We start from the raw sequence: 23,048 nt of genomic DNA on the forward strand, positions 1-23,048 counted from the left end.
GTGGGGGCATCTCCGACATCCGTCTGCCCCATTCAGCTAGAAAATCCCACAGCTCCTCAGCTTGAAAGGTTTCCCTTGGCAACCTCTCCCACAGTGCTCCCTCATCGCCCTTGTCCAATTTAGATTTTTTTTTTAAACTTCCCTTTTATTTCACTTCCCGCGCCTGGAAGCTCCTGAGTGGGGCCCACTTGCGAGGCTGATGTGCCTCATCTCTCCCGGTGCATCAGCCTCCAGTGATATGCCGGGTCTCTAATGAACCAGGAAAGCAGAAACTCCCATTGTGGGGTGTCTCTGCCCCATAGGCCTTGTGAAGGGGTTGGGCGGGGGGAAAGTCGAGCTTCTGCCCCACACTTGACCGACTGGGATATTACAGAAGTTGTGGGGACTCAGGGTAACCTGGTCCCTTGTCTTTTTCTGATGGACTCCGTCAGACCCCACTAGAGTTTTGGCAGAAGTCCGGCAGACTATTGAGGAAATTCGGGATCCATTTCTTCAAGAAGAAGAAACTATCAGGAAAGGGGGATTGGATTAGAAGATAGATATAAAGTCAACGTAAAGGAATGGGGAAGAACAGAGGAGGAAGGGAAAAAGGAAAAGTGTTAAAAAATCTATTTTGTTTTTATTTTGGATATTTGTGTAGCTACCAACATTTGTGTGGTTTACCACTGTAAAGTTAAGCTTTGTTTCAATGGCATGGCGCACAGCTGAAAATATTAATAAAAAACAGCCAGCCCAGGGAGCCTGGAGTTTCCTCAGACCTGCTGGTACTTGGAGATAATAGTCACTAGGAAATGGGAAGCTTACGATGATCAGTAGAGAAACTGGCTCTTCTGGGTAAAAGGCTAAGCAATTTGCCAGATGGCTTCAGATATCTCCTCCCCTGAGCGGCCAAAGTCAATCATTGCAGGCCTTTTGCAGCCTGGCTCCTGTGTAAAGAGGCTGCTAGAAAGTTTACCCTGGGCCCCTGTCCTTCCAATGGCTGTCACAGACCCTTTCTCCATAAAGTACCTCAGCCATTGGCACTTTCTATTACATAAGAGCGTACGAATTAGGAGCAGAAGTCGGCCATATGGCCCCTCGAGTCTGCTCCGCCATTCAATAAGATCATGGCTTATCTTCGACCTCAACTCCACTTTCCCACCCTATCACTTGATTCCCCGAGAGTCCAAAAATCTATCGCTCTCAGTCTTGAATATACTCAAGGACTCAGCATCCACAGCCCTCTGGGGCAGAGAATCCCAAAGGTTCACAACCTCCTGAGTGAAGAAGTTCCTCCTTATCTTCTTTTAATCTAATACTATCCTTAACATCTTCAGTTAGCCACAGATGGATCACTTTTCCCATGGATTTTTTATTTCTCAATGGAATGTATATTCGTTGAGAATTTTGGAATATTTCCTTAAATGTTTGCCACTGCTTATTTACCGTCATACCTTTTAAGCTAATTTCCCAATCTACCGTAGTCAACTCCCCCCCCATACCTATGTAATTGGCTTTTTTTTTTAAGTGTAAGACTCTAGTTTTGGATTCTCTCAAACTCAATGTGAAACTCTATCATATTATGATCACTCTTCCCTAGAGGATCCTTTACTATAAGATTACTAATTAACCCTGTCTCATTATACAAAACAAAATCTAAAATAGTCTGTTCCCTGGTTGGTTCCATGACGTATTGTTCTAGGAAACTGTCCCGAATGCATTCCATGAACTTGTCCTCCAGACTACCCTTGCCAATTTGATTTGCCCAATCTATATGAAGATTAAAGACCCCCACGATGATTGCATTACCTTTGTTACAAGCTCCTATTACTTCTTGATTAATACTCTGTCCAACTATATAGCTACTTTTAGGGAGCCTATGAACTACTCCCACCACTGTTTTCTACCCCTTGTTATTTCTTATCTCCACCCATACTGATTCTACTTCCTGATCTTCCGAGCCAAGGTCCTTTCTCACTATTGTCCTTATGTCAGCTTTAATTATCAGGGCTACCCCACCTCCTGTTCAGTCTACCTGTCTTTTTGAAACGTCAAGTACCCTGGAATATTTAGTTCCCAACCCTGGTCACCTTGCAACCATGTCTCTGTAATGGCTATTAGATCATACCCATTTATCTCTATTTGTGCCACTAATTCATCTATCTTGTTATGAATGCTTCATGCATTCAGGTAAAGAGCCTTCAATTTTAACCTTTTACCATATTCCCTGTTTTCACCTTATTCGCTGATGCACTATTACTGTTAAACTCTCTGTCCCTTCCTGTCACACGCTGCTTATCCTTACCCAACTCGCTACACTGCTCTATTGCCTTGACTTTTCTCTTTAGATTTCTATATTTCCCCTCACCTGCCCCCTCCGCCCCCCCTTTAGCTAAAGCCCTATCTACAGCCCAATTATTCGGTTCGCCAGGACACTGATCCCAGCCCGGTTTAAGTGGAGCCCCTCCCAATGGAACAGCTCCCTCTTTCCCCAGTACTGGTGCCACTGTTCCATGAACTGAAACCCCTTCTTTCCACACCACTCTTTGAGCCACGCATTTAACTCTCTGATCTGCTTGTCCCTATGCCAATTTACACGTGGCTCAGATAGGAATCCAGAGATTATTACCTTTGAGGTTATGATGATTAATTTAGACCCTAGCTTCTCAAACTCCCTCAGCAGAACCTCATTCTTAATTGCCTCTTACTGGGTTGTCTCTAACTGTTGCAGCAGCAAAAGCTGAGCATCACAGTTTACTCCAAGAAGCTTAATATCCAATAGATTAAAATGAATTCTATCAATTGCTTCATCATGTACTGATAGGAACATAGGAATATGAGGAGGTCATTCAGCCTCTCGAGCCTGTTCCGCCATTCAGTGAGATCATGACTGATCTGTATCCCAACTTCATTTACCCACCTTGGCTCCCGATCGTTTAATACCCTTGGCTAGCAAAAATCTATTGATCTCAGATTTTAAATTATTAATTGAGCCCCAGCATCTACTGCTTTTTGTGGGCGAGAGTTCCACACTTCTACCACCCTCTGTGTGAAGAAATGCTTCCTAATTTCCCTGCTGATGGCCTGGCTCTGATTTTAACGCTATGTCCCTTTGTCCTAGACTCACCCGCCAGCAGAAAAAGTTGCTCTCTATCAACCCTATCCATTCCTTTCAAAATCCTAAAAACCTCAATTAATTCACCCCTTAACTTTCTATAATCCAGGGGATACGAGCCTAGTTTATTTAATCTCTCATAACATAACCCTCGGAACCCTAGCAACGTTCTGGTGAATCTGCGCTGCACTCCTTCCAAGGCCAATTTATCCTTTCTAAGGTGTGGTGCCCAGAACTGTACACCGTGCTCCAGGTGTGGTCTAACTAGGGCTTTGTATAGCTGTAGCAGAATTTCCTCCCCTTTATATTCTAGCCCTCTAGTTATAAAGGCTAACATTCCACTAGCCTTTTTGATTGTTCTTTTGTACCTGATTTTAGAAATCTATGTACATGAACCCCTAAATCTCTTTGGAACTCCACTGTTCCTAGCTTTTCACCATTTTAAAAATACTTGCATCTATCCTATTTTGGTCCAAAATGGATGACCTCATACTTACCTGCGTTGAAATCCATCTGCCTTTGTTTTTTTGCACTTTTTAAAAAATGTTTCTTTAAATAAAAGCAACAGTACGTGGCTGCAGCGTGCACCGTCTACAAGGTGCACTGCAGCAACTCGCCAAAGCTTCTTCGGCAGCACCTCTCAAACCCGCGACCTCTTCCAGCTAGAAGGACAAGGGCAGCAGGCGCATGGGAACACCACCACCTCCAAGTTCCCCCCCAAGTCACACACCATCCTGACTTGGAAATATATCGTCGATCCTTCATCGTCGTTGGGTCAAAATCATGGATCTCCCTCCCTAACAGCACTGTGGGAGTACCTTCACCACACGGACTGCAGCAGTTCAAGGCGGCGGCTCACCACCACCTTCTCAAGGGCAATTAGGGATGGGCTATAAATTCCGGCCTTGCCAGCGATGCCCACATCCCACAAATAAATTTTAAAAAACGTGGTCTAACCAGGGCTTTGTATAGCTGCAGCAAAATTTCCTCCCCTTTATATTCTAGCCCCACCCAGAACTCTCCCTAGGGTGAGTTCATGATTAGCGGCACGGTGCTCGGCCTGGGGAAGAAAGCAAGCTGCAGATTTTCCTGTTGTTGTATCTGGGTGCAATGGATCACCGCACTATGACTGGATAAGGCTCTCTGTATCACGCGAGTTCGTCATGCAACTTGCACCGTCCTCAACAGCTATTGGGTGGGGTTACATTAACACCATCAGCACTTCCACCATGTGGGGAGACAGTACTCACCTCATCGCATTCTTCAACAATTCAGGCAAGATGTAGTCCAGCGGCATGGGGATGAAAGGGTACCTTGCTGCCACGTGACCATTTATCCGCACCCGCGGGGCGTTTCCGTACTGATGCTCACACAGACGCCTAGAGAAGGAGGAAACCAAGATTAATTTTCACAGTGAACTCTGGCCTGCTCATGATCTGTTTGTCGGAAGACGTGGGAGGAGGAGGAAAGCTCAATTTAATCCTCACTGAATTTGTCACACTGTTAAAATCTTTAAGCTTTAAGTTCCTCGGAGTCCACATCACGGAAGACCTCTCCTGGTCCCTCGATACCTCCTCTCTGGTGAAGAAGGCCCAGCAGCGCCTATATTTCCTAAGGAGGCTGAAGGGATGTAACCTTTTACCGCTGCACAATAGAGAGCATCCTGACGAACTGTATCACAGTATGGTATGGCAGCTGTAGCTACTATGACCGGAAAAGCCCTGCAGCAGGTAGTCAAAACTGCCCAACGCATTACCGGCACCCGGCTACCGACCATAGAGCACATATACCAGAAACGCTGTTTACGGAGGTCACGGACCATCATCAAAGACCCTACCCACCCCAGCCACAGTCTGTTCGCCCTCCTGCCATCTGGGAGACGCTACAGATGCATTCGCACCCGTACGACCAGATTTAGGAACAGCTTCTTTCCCAGGGCTGTCATCCTACTGAACTCCACAAATAAACTCTAAAGCCTGCACATCTGCCAATGCACTTTATTATGGTTATGTTTATGTTAATGTATTACAAGCCAAATGAATGTTGAATGTTTAAATGTCTTAATCTAAATGTACACTCTCGGGAGCCGCAAGCCTACATTTCGTTGTACTGCACTTGTGCACTAACAATGACAATAAAGTTGATTATGATTATGATCAGTTTTGAAATTGATTTCCACCTGTAAGCTCCTGGATCTATTTATTTTTTCGGCTTGTTAATTGGTGAAAACAGATTTCCTTCCAGATCTGAGCACAAAACTCCCCCTGTTCCATTCTGGAGATGCACACACATTGCATCCCTCAGAGGTTACTGAGGCTTTTCAATGAAAAAACCCCAACTATCTAGAGCTTCAGTGAGAAACTGATGGTGAGCCCTGTCTGTGAATGGTGTAAATAATCATCGGTTGTTGTTTAACTTGACAATAAGACTTTTTGAAGTCCCTTGCTTGTTTTCTTGAGTTTTAGTTATGATCAAAATAAAAACGAATTCTTTACTAATTTTCTTCAAATTTACCTGGGATTTTTGGGATCCAATTTCCCCCCCCCCCAACACCCCCCCCACACTGATTTTCTCCCCCTTTTCTTAAACAACTAAAAATAAAACATAGAAAAGAGGTAATAAAAACTGACTTTAAAAGTCCCCAGTCATAGGAAACCGCTGCAATGTCGTGGAGATGGGGGTCTGGCAGGGGTCAGTATTTAGACCCTTGTTGTTTTCGAGACACATAACGACCTGGCTACATAAACCAAGGAGTAACTTTTGTGAATCTCCACTCCCAGCCCGAGCTTTCGCCCGAGAAAAGTGCAGTTTGAAGAATCACTGGAAAATCAGGAGTGCCACAAATCGGGCGCCTTGACGCCCAGTCCAATTCTCCAATTGGCACTCGCATCAGGCGGAGATCCGCGTCAGGAACAACATCCCTCTCACAATTACATGTAAGCTTGTAAAAGTTGCTGATGGCACTAAAATAGGAGGAGCTATAGAGACAGAAGATGCAGCAAACGGTTGGCCAAAGGGCAGATTTACTAGAAAGAACATAGACAAGTGTTAGAGAGAGAGAAAGAAAAGAGAGAAAGAAAGAAAGAGAAAGAAAGAAAGAGAGAGAAAAAGAGAGAAAGAAAGACAGAAAGAAAGACAGACTTGCATTTCTAAAGCACCTTTCACAACTTCAGGACATCCCAAAGCTTTACAACCAATGAAGTAGTTCTGAAGTGTGGTCACTGTTGTAATTTAGGAAACATGGCAGCCAATTTGTACACAACAAGATAATGACCAGATAATGGCCTAGAAATTCAGTGGCCTGCGCCACCAGTTTGCGCCCAAAGAGGGCTTTTGCGCCTCTGGCCACAACCACCGCGATATTTAGCGGGGCGCTAATGGCGGCGTTAGCCTGTAGCGCTGCGCTGCCACCGATGACGTCATCGGTGTGCGCAGCGCCCCGCTACCGCCCCGAGCGCCATATTAGGTCGCAGCCGCCTCTTCCGCGCCGGCCGCAAACAGCGACCGGTACACAGGGGCCTACCTGTGGCGGTAGTGGGGCGACCGCCTGCCCGCACCTCCGTCCCCGGCCTCCTACACCCCCCCCCCCCCCCGCGGCATTGCCGGCTGTTTCCAGAGAGCCCGGCACTTCTCCTTGGTGCCGGGCTCATTTGCCGGCACTCGCGAGCAGGGATCGCGCTGTTGCAGGCACCTCCCCCTTAAGAGTGAGAGGAAGGCCTGCAGTACCGCAGGCTGCCGTGCCGCAGCGGGTGGTGCTGCGGCACTTTGCGCGCCGATATTCAGTTTCAGCGCCCCAAGCGGGGCGCCAAAACCCTTGTTTAGCGGCCGGCTTCCACTTGGGGCGCTGAAACTGAATATCCCGATGGCGCAAGTGGCTCCGCGCGCAGCGGTAATTCCGGCGCCCAGGCGAGCTGGGTGCCCCAAACTGAATTTTTAGCCCAATGTGTTTTAGTGATGCTGCTTGAGGAAGAAATGTTCGCCAGGACTCCCCTGCTCTTCCTTCGAAATAGTGCCATGGTTTCTTTTACATCCACCTGAGAGGGCAGGCAGGGGTCTCGGTTTAACATCTCATCCGAAAGAGAGAACGCAGAGAACAGCAACAAAACCAATCTTAAATGTACAGAGGATAAGATATGAGGAAAGAATAGAGAAGTTCAAGCTGTATGATCTAGAAAGGAGGAGAATATAGGGAGGCTGAAGTATATCAAATATTCGATGGTACAGATAGAGAGGGTATACCCAGAATATAGTGGAACCGACGTATGTTGAACTTTGATTTTCAACCATCTAAATGTCAAACTCAATCTTCTGAAAGGCTCTTTGTCATTGTACAGTTGCTATCTGTGGCCAGAGACAGCACTGGGCAGAACAGTGCCTGGATTTTCCTCGGCTATATTGACACAAAGTGGGCAGCACACTGGTGAAAAATGCTGTAAACCCAGGCAGAGAAGGCTAGTGCCTCATCCCTGTTTTGGCTTAAATTTTTCTTCCACCCACCACCACCCCCATCCCACAAGGGAAGGTCGCCGGTTGCCCCTTCACCACATGTAAATGACAGCAGGGAGGGCCTAGCAACTAAGACAATTCCCCGGCTGTCACCGTTGAACCCAAGCCCAAACTGATGGTATTATTCATCACAAATTAACGTCACATGACCCATTCATATTTACGTTCTGATCAAAATTGTTTCTAAAAACATTCTTTGAACTCTTTCCAAAATCCAATTCAAACTGTAAAGTGTCTCAACCTTCATTGCTTCAGAGAAACGTCAGCACAGGAGGTCACTTGGCCCACTGCGGCTGTGCATCAAAGCAATCTGCTCCAATCCCATTCCTGCTCTCTCTCTCGCTGTCCTTTTGCTATTTTAAAACATTTATCTAATTCTTCTTCGGTTAACAATAGTCCAGCGTTTGGTTGAGATGTTAAAGGTTAAAGATCCTATGGCACTATCCAAAGAGGAACAGAGAGTTCTCCTGACCAACATTTCTCCCTCAACCAATACCAAAACAGCACTAACTGGTCATTTGACACATTTGCTGTTTGTGGGACATTGCTGTGTGCAAAATAGCTGCCGTGTTTTGCTACCTAACACCAGCAATTGCAGTTCAAAAAAACGTCACTGTACGTGAAGCACTTGAGAATGTTTGAGAGATGTAATAACACACTATAGAAATGTAAGTTCTTTCTTTTCCTTCTATCTAAAAGGTTGTGAATAAATCTACCGACTTACAGTAAAGCAATCCACATTCAATTAATGCTTTGCATAAAACCTTTGTTTTGAACCTGTCCCTTTATGCTTCTCATGGTAGTTCAAACTTTAGGGCCAAGTATAGACAGCTCAAACAAGAAATTTTTCAAGCTACAATTCTCGTTGTAAACATAAAACTTTGATAAACAAGTTGAGCGCTTGTGCAGGAGCAGATGTCTTAAATATTTCCTGGCAGCAAGTGCTGTGCTTTGGAACATAAGCCAGTCAAAATGAAGCAAACACCACTTTCTCCGAAGAGGCTGATAAAAAAACAGTTCCAAAAGACACAAAATAACAACAGAAAATGCTGGAAAAACTCAGCAGGCCAGGCAACATCCGTGGAGAGAAAATAGAGTCAACGTTTCAGGTCGAAACCCTTCGTCAGGACTGAAAAAACACAGGAAATGAAACAGATTAAAAGGCCAGTTTGGGGGCTGGGAAATGGGGATGAGAGAACTGGCCTTTTATCTGTTTCATTTCCTGTGCTTTTTCAGTCTTGACAAAGGGTTTCGACCTGAAACGTTGACTCTATTTCTCTCTCCACGGATGTTGCCTGGCCTGCTGAGTTTTTCCAGCATTTTCTGCTGTTATTTCGGATTTCCAGCATCCGCAGTATTTTGCTATCCAAAAGACACAAGCTGGCCCACTTTACCCACTGCACACAGCCGTTGTTCCCAGTGGGTCAATGGCAGAACCTATTAGTGCCAGTATCCAGTACTTTTCCCTTCTCCTCACTTTACAATGAGAGGATATTTGAAGTGGTTATGTCACTGGACTAGTAATCCAGGGTTCAAATCCTAGTCAGCCGTGGCTCAGTGGGTAGCACTCTCGCCTCGGAGTCAGAAAGTTGTGGGTTCAAGTTCCTACTTGCAAGACTCGAGTACATAAATCTAGGCTGACACGCCATTACTGAGGGAGTGCTGCACTGTCGGAGGTGCCGTCTTTCGGATGAGACGTTAAACCGAGGCCCCGTCTGCTCTCTCAGGTGGACGTAAAAGATCCCAGGGCACTATTCTGAAGAAGACCAGGGGAGTTATCACCGGTGTCCTGGCCAATATTTATTCCTCAATCAACATCACTAAAAAAAAAACAGATTAACTGGTCATTATCACATTGCTGTTTGTGGGCGCTTGCTGTGCACAAATTGGCTGCCGCGCACAGCAGATTTCAACAGTAACTTTCAAAAGGGAATTGGATAAATACTCGAAAAGGAAAAAGTTGCAGGGCTATGGGGAAAGGGCAGGGGAGTGAGACTAATTGGAGAGCTCTTTCAAAGAGCCTGCACAGGAACGATGGGCCGAATGGCCTCCTTCTCTGCTGTAAGATTCTATGATAACTCCCCTGCTGTTTCAAAGTAGTGCCATGGGATCTTTTACATTCACCTGAGAGGGCAGACAAGACCTCGGTTTAACATCTCATCCGAAAGACTCCTCCGACAGTGTAGCACTCCCTCAGTACTGCACTGGGAGTGTCAGCCTAGATTTAAGCTCAAGACTCTGGAGTGGGGCCCACAACCTTCTGACTCAGGGGCGAGAGTGCTACCACTGAGCCACGGCCGACACCCAAGGATGGACAGGCACAGGCAGGCAGTGTTTCTCCCGCACTGTAACTCATTTTCCTGCTTAAGTTTCCATCCCGCTGCAGTGCGTCTCCTGCACTTAATGGGACACACACAGACCTGTTGTCTCCACCAGCATTGCCACCCAGCAGGAGGTGCATCTGATTTTCCCATATCCACAGAGCCCCCCCACCCCGCCTCCTATCTGAGTACCTGTCCTGTACTCAGCAACTATGGCAGTACAGTAAACTCTTTCGTATCCGGCACCTACAGGACCGTGATGGTGCCGGTTGATTAAATATTCCGGATAACGGAGAGGTATATCTACCGAGGCAATTTATATATCGGCCGCCCTTAGACCAGAAGAAGGTAATTCTGTGGGGGTGTTCCGAACTCAGGAGGGGAGGTGGGACATGGAGTGGCAATGGCCCAAGCTGGGTTTGTAAAAGCTGAAGGAGCACACCTGCTTATTCTGGCCCCACAAATATACAGTCAAACTTCCCTTTGGGTTCCTCTTTGGCTGTACGGCCAGCTGATACTGTGCGGGGAAGAATGCAGCGCCCACAGCGACGGCGGGAACAAGTGGCAAGTCACTCCCCACCATTTTCGGGACACGACTGCCCCGTTCCTTCCGAGGTGGAAGTCTCAAAACCTACTCCTGAGTTTTGCCGGTTATTAAAGAATTCCGGATGAATAAGTGCCGTTTAAACAACAGTTTACTGTATTAAGATTAGTTGCTTACTGTCTGGGGAGTTGCAGTTGATGATCTGTATTTCTATACTCTAGTACAACAGGTTTCAAACTGTTCTATTTATATACTGAAAGCAGTCTCGCCACTGTGTGAACCCAGGAGTGTAAAACCATACCTTGTCGGGAACACTCCATGTAATATGTTACAGCGATGGCAGGCTCTGCCATTAAAAGGGTGCGATCAGCTACCACTCTCCTTGCACACAGTACTCACACAGAAACTCGGCTCAAACACCTACATGTATTTCTAAAATAAAAACACATCCCGTACAATAGGAAGATAAGGGCTCTGAGCATGTTCATTGCGTACTTTGTACGTCCTGAGTCTCCGAGCTGCGGCAGGATATTTTGTGATTCGTGGACCTGAATTACCGCGATTCGACACACTGGTTTATTTATTGTATCACACTGGCAGCCATGAGGTGCCCTCGATGTGCCTTGACAGCTGCAGAGGGAGCTCACAGGATGACTCAGATGGTAAATGCATTTGCGAGCGTAGTCTACCTGGTCAGGTGGACATAAGAGGTCCCACGGCATTTTGGTTTGTTGAAGAAGAACAGGGAGTTCTCCCAGTGTCGCAGCCAACATTCATCCCTCAAACAAATCGCATTAACTGGTCATTCGCCTCAATGCTGTTTGCGGGATCTTGTTGTGTGCAAACTGGCTGCGAGGTTTGCCCATAGAACAACAGTGACTTCACTTCAAAAGTACTTCATTGGCTATGAAGCGGTCTGAGACCTCTTTAAGACATGAAAGGTGCTATATAAAGAACAAGAAGGCCCCAGGCTCAATTCCTGGTCCATGCTGAGTTCATGGATGCCAGCAAGGGTAGATCGTGGCTTCAGTGTTCCTGCATGAGTGAGGATTGGATTACCACCTCTTATTGCTATCCAGTGACACCGGTCAGAAAGTGCAGGTGTAGGAATGTTAGGCAAGAACAGGATTGGCTTCCCTGAGTGAATAGCCTGCCGGTACTCACCGACTGGGCTCCTATACGACCACTTGAGAAAAGTTAGGGTATGGTTGGTGGTTGGCGCCCATGGGACCGTCAGGAGGGAGAAAACTGGGGCCAAAGAGCCACAAGGGACATTTGTCGCATCCTTCTTTATTTCGTCCTCCCCCATCCAGACTGCTACTCACCCTTGCTAGACCCCGTAGACGGGCCTATTCTCAGGTCGCTATAGTTTAGCAGACAGCAATTAACAGTCCAATTTTCCCTCTGCCCTTGTAGGGAAGTGCTCTGCCTCTATTTGTGGCGCCCAGGATGGGCAAGGTCAGGAACTGGTCAGATGGGCAGTTGCAGGTGAGTTACCTGTGTTCGAGCACGCATTGTTCACAAAGTTAATAGACAGAGATACAGTAAAGATAACGAGAATGAGACAAAAAAGAAAAAAATAGATTCATTTCTAGGATGAAGTGTTTCTAACGGTGTCTCTAACTGGAAGGACCCTGCTGTGTGTTTATTTTTAACAAGCATTGCATCACACAACGTGCAATGGCAGGAACGTCAGCCTTCCCCTGCCCTTGACACACCAGAAACTGCCAGCTCATTGCCAAGCACACTGCATACCTTTCCCTCTTCGGCTGGTTATCGTGACCCATCCACTTCCAGATAATGCTGATGGTTCAATTACTAAAATATCACCCCACCGGGGCTTCTGATTAAGTGTTGTATATTTGCAAGAAAAAAGTCTTTGAAATAAACTCAGTTCAGATAAGGTCCCAGGTAGTGGTAATGCATAGGCGGCGCTCATAGTTTCCTGCTCAGAGTGCCCAAATACCCGGGAACCAGTTACAAACCCAATCTGTTGGTGGGTTACTTTGACCCTTTTGCATTATGGAATCATTGTCATTAGACATTGGTTTCGCACCTGTGTACTTGTTCTAGTGTCACCGAATGGATTCGCACCTGTATGGTTGTTCTAGTGTTAGCAAGTGGATGTGGACTGTTAATTGCTGTCTACTAAACTATAGAGACCTGGGAATAGGCCCGTCTACTGGGTCTAGCAAGGGTGAGTAGCAGTCTGGATGGAGGAGGGGATAATAAAGAAGGATGCGACAAATGTCCCTTGTGGCTCTTTGGTCCCAGTTTTCTTCCTTCTCCTGAAGGCATTAACTCCCGCTGGTGTAGGTCCCATGGGCGGCAACCACCAACCATACCCTAACTTTTCTCAAGTGGTCGTACAGGAGCCCAGTCGGTGAGTACCGGCAGGCTATTCGCTCAGGGAAGCCAATCCTGTTCTCACCTAACATTCCTACACCTGCACTTTCTGACAGGTGTCACTGGATAGCAATAAGAGGTGGTAATCCAATCCTTACTCGTGCAGGAAAACTGAAGCCACGATCTACCCTTGCTGGCATCCATTAACACAGCATGGACCAGGAATCGAGCCTGGGGCCTTTTTGTTCTTTATTTAGCACCTTTCATGTCTTAAAGAGGTCTCAAACCGCTTCATAGCCAATGAAGTACTTTTGAAGTGAAGTCACTGCATCGATGTTCTGATGTCACCAGTAAATTGGCACGTGTGTGATTGTTCTAGTTGTCTCCAAATCTGCCCCAGTGTATATAGAAGGCAAACTCAGAATACAGGCAAACAGATCATATTACAAAGGCACTTCCACTCAAAGTGGTCCCACAATATAATCAGGATTTAAGCAATCCTCACGGGAGCACAGTATGCTGGTCCACAGTTCCTAGTGACTGTGTTCAGAAAGTGACACTAGACCAGGCTACCTCCCTATAGGAAGGTAAGATATGGTTGTCCCCAGGGTATCCTGAAGAACAAAATGGATATAAAGATGTAAATTTACAATCTGGGATTTACATACAATTCCTGATAAAGAGTCTGCTCCTAAATAAAATGGCACAGACAGGGAGGGAACCTACTCCCAGGTCTTGGCCAGGCTCCTCTTGAACCCCCTGCTAACAGTCTGCTGCAACAACTGGGTGACTCGCATGTCCCAACTACCTGCTCTATGTGGCTCAGCTGGTAACACTTCTCGCCTCGGAGTCAGAAGGTTGTAGGTTCAAGTCTCACTCCAGCGAAATGAGTACACACAAAATCCAGGCTGACACTCCAATGCAGTACTGAGGGAGTGCTGCACTGTTGGAGGTGCCGTCCTTTGGAAAGTTCCCAAGGCACTATTTCGAAGAACAGCAGGGGAGTCCTGGCCAGTATTTAACCCTCAGCCAACACCATTAAAACATATGATCTGATCATTATCAAATTGCTATTTGTGGGAGCCTGCTGTGTGCAAATTGGCTGCCACGTTTCCTACATCACAACAGGGACTCCACTTCAAAATGACTCCATTTGGCTGTAAAGCATTAGTGACATCCTGAGGCCCTGAAAGGCTCCATATAAATGCAAATTCTTGTTATAGGAGCTGTTCAATCTGCCTATGGGATGCCTCTCCCTGATAATGCGCAATTTAAGAATTAATGGAAAACAATACCAGGCACAGTCAACGTCCTAATAAAAAGCAACAAACTGCAGATGATGAACTGAAAAATGACAAAAAATGCTGGAATACTCAGCAAGTCAGGCAGCCTCTCTGGAGAGCACATACACGCTAACTCTCAGAGTGTAAAATGTTTGACTGACCTGTTCGCCCCACAGACGCTGAAAGACTTGCTGTGTGTTTCCAGCATTTTCCGTTTTTGCTTCAGATAAACCACATCCGACCTTTTCCACAGCACATTAGTTTCCAAATAATGAATGTTTAAATCGACTAAATCAGGACCGAATTTCATAAATAATCAAAATAAAACCGAACTTCAAAGAGGGCAAAATTCAGGGGGAGTCAGTGAAGCCCCAGCAGTTATTTTATGTGTAGATGTCATTTTACAATGGATAGAGAGATGGAGGGATCGAGAGGAGGAGGGATCGAGGGGAGGAGGGATCGAGAGGTGGAGGGATCGAGAGGAGGGGGGATCGAGAGGAGGAGGGATCGAGAGGAGGAGGGATCGAGAGGAGGAGGGATCGAGGGGTGGAGGGATCGAGGGGTGGAGGGATCGAGGGGTGGAGGGATCGAGGGGTGGAGGGATCGAGAGGAGGAAGGATCGAAGGATCGAGGGGAGGAGGGATCGAGGGGAGGAGGGATCGAGGGGAGGAGGGATCGAGAGGAGGGATCGAGAGGAGGAGGGATCGAGGGGAGGAGGGATCGAGGGGAGGAGGGATCGAGGGGAGGAGGGATCGAGGGGAGGAGGGGGGGAGGGGTGGAGGGATCGAGGGGTGGGGGGATCGAGGGGAGGGGGGATCGAGGGGAGGGGGGATCGAGGGGAGGGGGGATCGAGGGGTGGGGGGATCGAGGGGAGGGGGGATCGAGGGGAGGGGGAGCGAGGGGTGGGGGGAGCGAGGGGTGGAGGGATCGAGGGGTGGAGGGATCGAGGGGTGGAGGGATCGAGGGGTGGAGGGATCGAGGGGTGGAGGGATCGAGGGGTGGAGGGATCGAGGGGTGGAGGGATCGAGGGGTGGAGGGATCGAGGGGTGGAGGGATCGAGAGGTGGAGGGATCGAGAGGTGGAGGGATCGAGAGGTGGAGGGATCGAGAGGAGGAGGGATCGAGGGGTGGAGGGATCGAGGGGAGGAGGGATCGAGAGGTGGAGGGATCGAGAGGAGGAGGGATCGAGAGGTGGCGGGATCGAGAGGTGGAGGGATCGAGAGGTGGAGGGATCGAGAGGTGGAGGGATCGAGAGGTGGAGGGATCGAGAGGTGGAGGGATCGAGAGGTGGAGGGATCGAGAGGTGGGGAGATCGAGAGGTGGGGAGATCGAGGGGAGGAGGGATCGAGGGGTGGAGGGATCGAGGGGAGGAGGGATCGAGGGGAGGAGGAGGGATCGAGGGGTGGGGAGATCGAGGGGTGGAGGGATCGAGAGGAGGAGGGATCGAGAGGTGGGGAGAATCGTTGTTATATGTGCCCTTCCCGTGGGTGATAAGCAGTAAAGGTAAACACTGATCACAACTCTAGAACCTGTTGGAGAAGGACACGTGCGACAGAGTTTGACTGATCGGGCCGATGTCCTGAGCTTGGGCTGGCGGTGTAGACCCTCGCCCGCCGGTCATGAATCTTGGGAAATCACTGGTGCACTGCCCCCATTTTTCTGTCCGCCAATTTGAATGGATGTCAGATCCGCAGACAGCAGCACCGACAAGCCACCAGTAGGCGGGGCATCGCACTGCCAACCCGACCTCGGAGAATCGGCCCCAACACCTTCTCCACTTCAGCTTCCATTGAAACACTGGGGGGACTCACCGAGCAAAGTCTACCCATTTCTCAATGATCTTCTTCGGAGACAGTCGTGTGCAGATAATTCCCACAAAGTCAGGCTGCGGAAAGAAAATAGAGGAACAGACTTCAGGAACTTAATTCAGGAACAAGATTACATAGAAATTATAGCACAGAAACAGCCTAACTGGTCTATGCCGATGTTTATGCTCCACAAGAGCCTCCGTCCGCCGAACTTCATCTCACCCCATCACCATACCTTTCTAAAGATGCAGAATATGTCCTGGACCAGGAGGCCAATGGCATTTCCTAGTTCAGTTATGTGTTTACCATTGATCCAGGCTATATAATAATGAATATGGATGAAATAGGGAACAAAATTAATGAACTTAACTCTGCAGCGCCCTAACGTAATGAGATCATTTTTCCCTCCCACAGTTTTACTTCATTGTAGCTAGTCATGGATGTGAATGTACATCCCACTCATTTGTCACACAGCTAAATAATTAATTACAGGCACAAATTAATTCATTAATATGGAAGGAATAAGGCCTCAGGACCGACAGTGTCAGCAGTGGTTCAGTGGGTAGCACTCTCGCCTCTTGAGTTAGAGGGTTGTGGGTTCGAGCCCCACTCCAGAGACTTTAGCACATAATCTAGGCCAACACTCCAGTGCAGTACTGAAGGACTGCTGCACTGTCGGAGGGGCAGTACTGAGGGAGTGCTGCACTGTCGGAGGGGCAGTACTGAGGGAGTGCTGCACTGTCGGAGGGGCAGTACTGAGGGAGTGCTGCACTGTCGGAGGGGCAGTACTGAGGGAGTGCTGCACTGTCGGAGGGGCAGTACTGAGGGAGTGCTGCACTGTCGGAGGGGCAGTACTGAGGGAGTGCTGCACTGTCGGAGGGGCAGTACTGAGGGAGTGCTGCACTGTCGGAGGAGCAGTACTGAGGGAGCGCTGCACTGTCGGAGGGGCAGTACTGAGGGAGCGCTGCACTGTCGGAGGAGCAGTACTGAGGGAGCGCTGCACTGTCAGAGGGGCGGTACTGAGGGAGCGCTGCACTGTCGGAGGAGCAGTACTGAGGGAGCACTGCACTGTCAGAGGGGCGGTACTGAGGGAGCGCTGCACTGTCGGAGGGGCAGTACTGAGGGAGCGCTGCACTGTCGGAGGGGCGGTACTGAGGGAGCGCTGCACTGTCGGAGGGGCGGCACTGAGGGAGCACTGCACTGTCGGAGGGGCGGTACTGAGGGAGCGCTGCACTGTCGGAGGGGCAGTACTGAGGGAACGCTGCACTGTCGGAGGGGCGGTACTGAGGGAACGCTGCACTGTCGGAGGGGCAGTACTGAGGGAGGGCCGCACTGTCGGAGGGGCAGCACTGAGGGAGCGCTGCACTGTCGGAGGGGCGGTACTGAGGGAACACTGCACTGTCGGAGAGGCGGTACTGAAGGAACGCTGCACTGTCGGAGGGGCGGTACTGAGGGAACACTGCACTGTCGGAGAGGCGGTACTGAAGGAACGCTGCACTGTCGGAGGGGCGATACTGAGGGAGGGCCGCACTGTCGGAGGGGCAGCACTGAGGGAACGCTGCACTGTCGGAGAGGCGGTACTGAGGGAACACTGCACTGTCGGAGAGGCGGTACTGAAGGAACACTGCACTGTCGGAGAGGCGGTACTGAGGGAACACTGCACTGTCGGAGAGGCGGTACTGAGGGAGCGCTGCACTGTCGGAGAGGCGGTACTGAGGGAACACTGCACTGTCGGAGAGGCGGTACTGAGGGAACACTGCACTGTCGGAGAGGCGGTACTGAGGGAACGCTGCACTCTCGGAGGGGCAGTACTGAGGGAGCGTTGCACTATCGGAGGGGCAGTACTGAAGGAACGCTGCACTGTCGGAGGGGCGGTACTGAGGGAACGCTGCACTGTTGGAGGGGCAGTACTGAGGGAGTGCTGCACTGCCTGAAGTGTCGTCTTTCGGATGCGACGTCAAACCGCGGCCCCATCTGCTCTCTCAGGTGGACGTTAAAGATCCCCTGGCACAAATTTGAAGAAGACCAGGGGAGTTATCCCCAATCTCCACAGTAGCACCAGCAGAGTTCTGGAAACAATCCATCGGCCATTAGTTGCCTGAAAGCAGCTGGAGGGGGATTTTGAAATTTCCAAACCAACACCCAGGCTAAAATAGTGTCCTTTACCATCTCTGAACTCTGCCCTCATTAACAGCTTGCCTCCCCTTCTCAGCAGCTCTCGGCGCTCTCAGTCTTTGTTGCTACACTGTAATTACTGTGGATAGCAATTTAATCACAAACGTTATCAGCACTTTATCACTGAGAAGGACAGCCGCTGTTTGCTTAGCTCCTCGCAGCAGTTGCAGCACACGGGCTTCACTCCACGGGATATTTTCCTCACACTCATTTTCGGTGCTACCCTTTAAGTAATTCTCTCTCCCCTTTGTTGTGTATGTACCTTTAAGAGAATAACTGGTCTCAGACTGCAGTACCGGCAGTGACCACCACTGTATAAAAGGCGCTAGTGAGCCTCTGTTGTTTTCAGTTTCACTATTGACTTCCATCAGTAAAGACTTGTTTTGTTCAACTCCTGCTGTCCGTGTCTCAATCATTCACGGACGTAATACTGGCGATGAGCAGATACGAACCTACCTACAGTCTGCACCACCTCCTGGGATCCATTCCTACAGCGAAGTGAGCAGAGGTCGAGGCCAGAAAGAAAAGAAAGAGGCAGTAGAAACGGGCGTCGACAGTAGGCATCCGCCCCTGTGTTTGCGGAGTTGAAGATTGCTGGAGAAGCTGTCGGAAGCGGGGCCTGGTTCCTGTCGATGGTGCTTCAGCTAATCGGGCTGGTGGCAGGTAGTGCACTGATCCTTCCTGGGCTGCGGCGGTCGCGAACTCGAGCGGGTGGTTTGCAACGGGGCCGAGCAGCGTTGTCGGGAAGAAGAGAGAGAGGGTGGAGCACACAGGGCGCGGCCGGTGCTTCGAAGCCGGGCTGCGTATAGACCCGCGAAGAGGGAGGCAAGAGTCCCACAGGGTTGTTCCACGACGGGAAAATAATTTTTAAAAAAGAAATATTAAACGCGCAAGAAACCGCGAGGAGCTGCAGGTTGCAATGGGAACCGTGGAAAGCAGCGCTAACTACAGCGGGGAAGAAGGCAAAGCGCGGGAGGCGCCATCTTAATCAGCGGGGAAGAAGGCAAAGCGCGGGAGGCGCCATTTTGTTAAATCGGGGAAGAAGGCAAAGCGCGGGAGTCGCCATTTTAGATTTGCAAGATGCCGAAGACTGGCTGTATCACTGCTTTTGCTAATACAATAGAGGGCTGGACCACGTATGTGGAAAGAGTCGAGGTATATTTCGAGGCAAACGAAATAGCGGAGGAGAAAAAGGCATCGATATTGCTAAACTTAATGGGCACTAGAACGTACGGTCTATTGCGGGACCTGATTACTCCAGCCAAACCGAAGGCGAAGAGTTTTAACGAAATTGTTGCTGTCCTACAGGAACACTTAAACCCTGCACCGCTGTTGATAGCAGAAAGATTTAAATTCCACAGGAGAACTCAGCATAAAGATGAGAGCAATGCCGAGTACCTTACGGAACTACGCAAGCTATCAAAGCACTGCCAGTTCGGAGCAGGACTGGCAGATACCCTACGGGACAAATTTGTCTGTGGACTCCTGAGTGAAGGAACACAGAAGAAGTTACTCTCAGAGAAAGAGCTGACGCTAGATAAGGCTTTCAGCGTGGCAGTATCGTATGAAGCAGCAGCCAGAGGAGCTGCAGAAATTCAACAAAAACCACAGGAATACGGCACCCACGAAATGACACAGGGATTTGCAAAATGTTATCGCTGCGGCAGAACTAACCATGACCAGAAGGACTGCTGGTCCAAAGACAAAATATGCAGGCAATGCGGGAAGATGGGACACATTGCATGAGTTTGCAGGTCTGGGAAGAAGACCAGCAACAACAAAAAGGCTACTAAGGAACCGTACAAGAAAGTACAAAAGATGACGGACAGTAGTTCCGAAGACCAGATGAGCGATAGTGAATCCGGGAACAGGAGACTAAGCTGTCTCAAACTTCACAATGTAATCGCAAAAGAGGATCACCGAACCATTTCGGTCACCCTCACGATAGCAGGGTCCCAAGTCAAAATGGAATTGGATACAGGATCAGCGCTAACCGTCATGAATCGACGAGACTACGAGCAGCTATTTTCACACATACCCTTGAGAGAGACATCCATCGTCTTGACGACGTATACGGGGCAAAAAGTATACCCCAGAGGAAAAATAAGGGTGCCTGTCGAATACAACGGCAAGAAAATACGGAAATTGTATCTTTACATACTGCCAAATGGTGGACCACCGTTATTGGGACGGGAATGGATCAGGAAGATAAACTTAGATTGGCACTCCATTCATGCAATGACGGTGGACGGTAAAAAAGATGAAGACGTCACTCCTGGACGATTGTCAACAATCTTAGCTAACGCCAAAGAGGTATTTCAACAAGAACTGGGCACGCTTAAAGGCGTAACCGCCTCGATAAAAATAGAAGAGAATGCAGTTCCCAAGTTTTTCAAAGCAAGACCGGTACCATATGCAATTTGCCCAGCCGTCGAGGCAGAGCTGGAGAATCTGGAGAAGGCAGGCGTGTTGTCTAAGGTCGACTGGAGCGAGTGGGCGACACCCATCGTTCCCGTCATGAAGAAAACGTTAAGCAATAAGTCCGGGGAGCCAAGGAAGATTCGCATCTGTGGGGATTTCAAGGTGACAGTGAACCCAGTCCTTCACACAGTACAATATCCTCTTCCAAGGATAGAAGACATCTTCGCCTCACTGTCTGGAGGGAAGCGTTTTACAAAAATTGACCTAGCACAAGCATATTTGCAGATGGAGGTTGAAGAGTCCTCTAGGAAGTATCTCACGATAAACACTCACAAAGGTCTTTACCAGTATCATCGATTGGTATTCGGAGTAGCATCGGCTCCGGCGATATGGCAAAGAGCGATGGAACAAGTCCTGCAAGGGATTCCGGGGACTCAGTGTTACTTGGACGACATCCTTGTGACAGGTGAAGATGACAGTGAACACCTTAACAACCTAGAACAGGTGCTCACTAGACTACGGGAACATGGGCTGCGAGCCAACCGCCCCAAGAGCGAATTTTTTAAGAAACAGATATCGTATTGTGGCCACGTGATTGATGAAGAGGGGTTACATAAGTCCCCTGACAAAATTGAAGCGGTTGTTAAGGCCCCAGCGCCTGAAAATGTGTCGCAACTGAGGTCATTCCTCGGATTGGTGAATTACTACCATAAGTTTTTGCCGAATTTGTCGACAATTCTGCACCCACTGAATGCCCTGCTACGAACGGGGGTAGCATGGAAATGGAGCGATGATTGTAAGCGGGCCTTTCAGAAGAGTAAGGACTTAATCACTTCAAGGGAAGTATTGGCTCACTACAACCCAGCACTGCCGATCAGACTGGCGTGTGATGCGTCTCCCTACGGCATTGGGGCGGTACTGTCACATAAATTCCTTGATGGTTTAGAGAGGCCGATAGCTTTTGCATCACGCTCGTTAACTTCTGCCGAGCGTAACTACGCCCAGATTGACAGAGAGGCCCTCAGCCTAGTGTGGGGGGGTGAAGAAGTTCAATCACTACCTGCACGGTCAAAAATTTACTCTACTAACCGATCATCAACCTCGTCTCCATTTTCAACCCTCAGAAGGGCGTACCGATAATGACAGCACAACGGCTGCAGAGGTGGTCCCTTTTCCTAGGGGCACACCAATATGACATCGAGTACAAAGGAACTAAACAGCATGGAAATGCTGATGGATTGTCACGTCTACCGTTGCTGACGGTGGAAGAAGAAGACCTTGCAGTGGATCCAATGGAGTTATTCCACTCGACCATAGTCGAATGTCTCCCTGTGACGAATGCAAACATAGAAAAGGAAACATGGAATGACCCGACACTATCACGGGTCTATGATTTAACGGTGAAGGGATGGCCAGCACATGGCGAACCACTGCTGCCAGCATTCTCGCCGAGAAGAGAACAGCTGTCAGTGTGCAGAGGAACCTTGATGTGTGGATCCAGAGTAGTAATTCCACCTAAGTTGATGGATAGAGTGCTCAATGAGCTTCATGAGGGTCATCTGGGTGGGGTAAAAATGAAGAGCTTAGCCAAAGCGTTTGTGTGGTGGCCTGGAATCGATAGAGAAATCGAAGAGATGACCAAGAGCTGTGCAGGATGCCAGAAGGTCCAAAACGCCCCACCACAAGCTCCTCTGCATCCATGGGAGTGGCCCTCATCTCCATGGCAAAGGGTACACATTGATTTTGCTGGTCCCTTCATGGACTCGATGTTTTTAATTGCGGTGGATGCACATTCAAAGTGGCCAGAGGTAATAAAAATGTCCTCAACCACCACGGAAAAAACTATCACAGTTTTACGAACCATATTCGCCAGGAGTGGGCTGCCTGAACAGATTTGCTCTGACAATGGACCACAGTTTGTGTCTGAAGAGTTCCGGAGGTTCTTAAAGAACAATGGTGTTAAGCATTACACATCTGCCCCATATCATCCAGCCACTAATGGATTGGCCGAGAGGTTTGTCCAAACATTCAAGAAGGCTATCAAGGCAATGTGTAATGAAGATATACCCCTACAACACAAGGTGGACAACTTCTTGTTTGCCTACCGGAATGCGACACATTCGGTTACCAACCAAACTCCAGCCATGATGTTCTTCAATCGAAGACTACGATGCCGCTTGGATTTGGTTAAGCCAAACGTCCGAAGAGATGTGGAGAACAGGCAGTTTCAGAATATGAATGAAAGGCCGACCAGGAGTTTTAAGATAGGTCAACCAGTTTTGGCCCGGGACTACCGCACAGAGAAATGGCAGCCAGGAACGATTTGTACACGGCAAGGACCTCTCATGTATACCGTGGACGTTGGGGAGAGCATTGTAAGACGCCATGCTGACCAGGTTCTAGAGTCACTGGAAAACGTCAACTCCACACCACGATCTGATACACCTGGTAATGAAATAGACGTTCCAATTGCAGCTACCGCAGAACCGGTGATATTGGAAGCAGATGAACCAAACAACGACATTGATCCCGACTCAACATTGCCAGAAGA

At 48.8% G+C, this 23,048-nt stretch overlaps 1 protein-coding gene across 3 annotated transcripts in view; it reads right to left on the reverse strand.

Moving 5' to 3' along the window:
- The window catches only part of bckdk (branched chain ketoacid dehydrogenase kinase), an 85,896-nt gene that overhangs the window by 33,640 nt on the left and 29,208 nt on the right, over nt 1-23,048 (reverse strand). For all 3 annotated transcript variants that reach the window (XM_085964281.1, XM_085964280.1, XM_085964282.1), the window contains exons 7-8: nt 15,905-15,978; nt 4,345-4,473 (exon numbers count right to left, since the gene is read on the reverse strand). In XM_085964281.1, the coding sequence (XP_085820407.1) occupies nt 4,345-4,473; nt 15,905-15,978 (203 nt within the window). The remainder of the gene's footprint in view (nt 1-4,344; nt 4,474-15,904; nt 15,979-23,048) is intronic.

This window comes from Somniosus microcephalus, chromosome 22 (assembly GCF_052327205.1).
Source record: "Somniosus microcephalus isolate GS21.2 chromosome 22, FLI_Smic_1.0, whole genome shotgun sequence".
Taxonomy (NCBI): domain Eukaryota; kingdom Metazoa; phylum Chordata; class Chondrichthyes; order Squaliformes; family Somniosidae; genus Somniosus; species Somniosus microcephalus.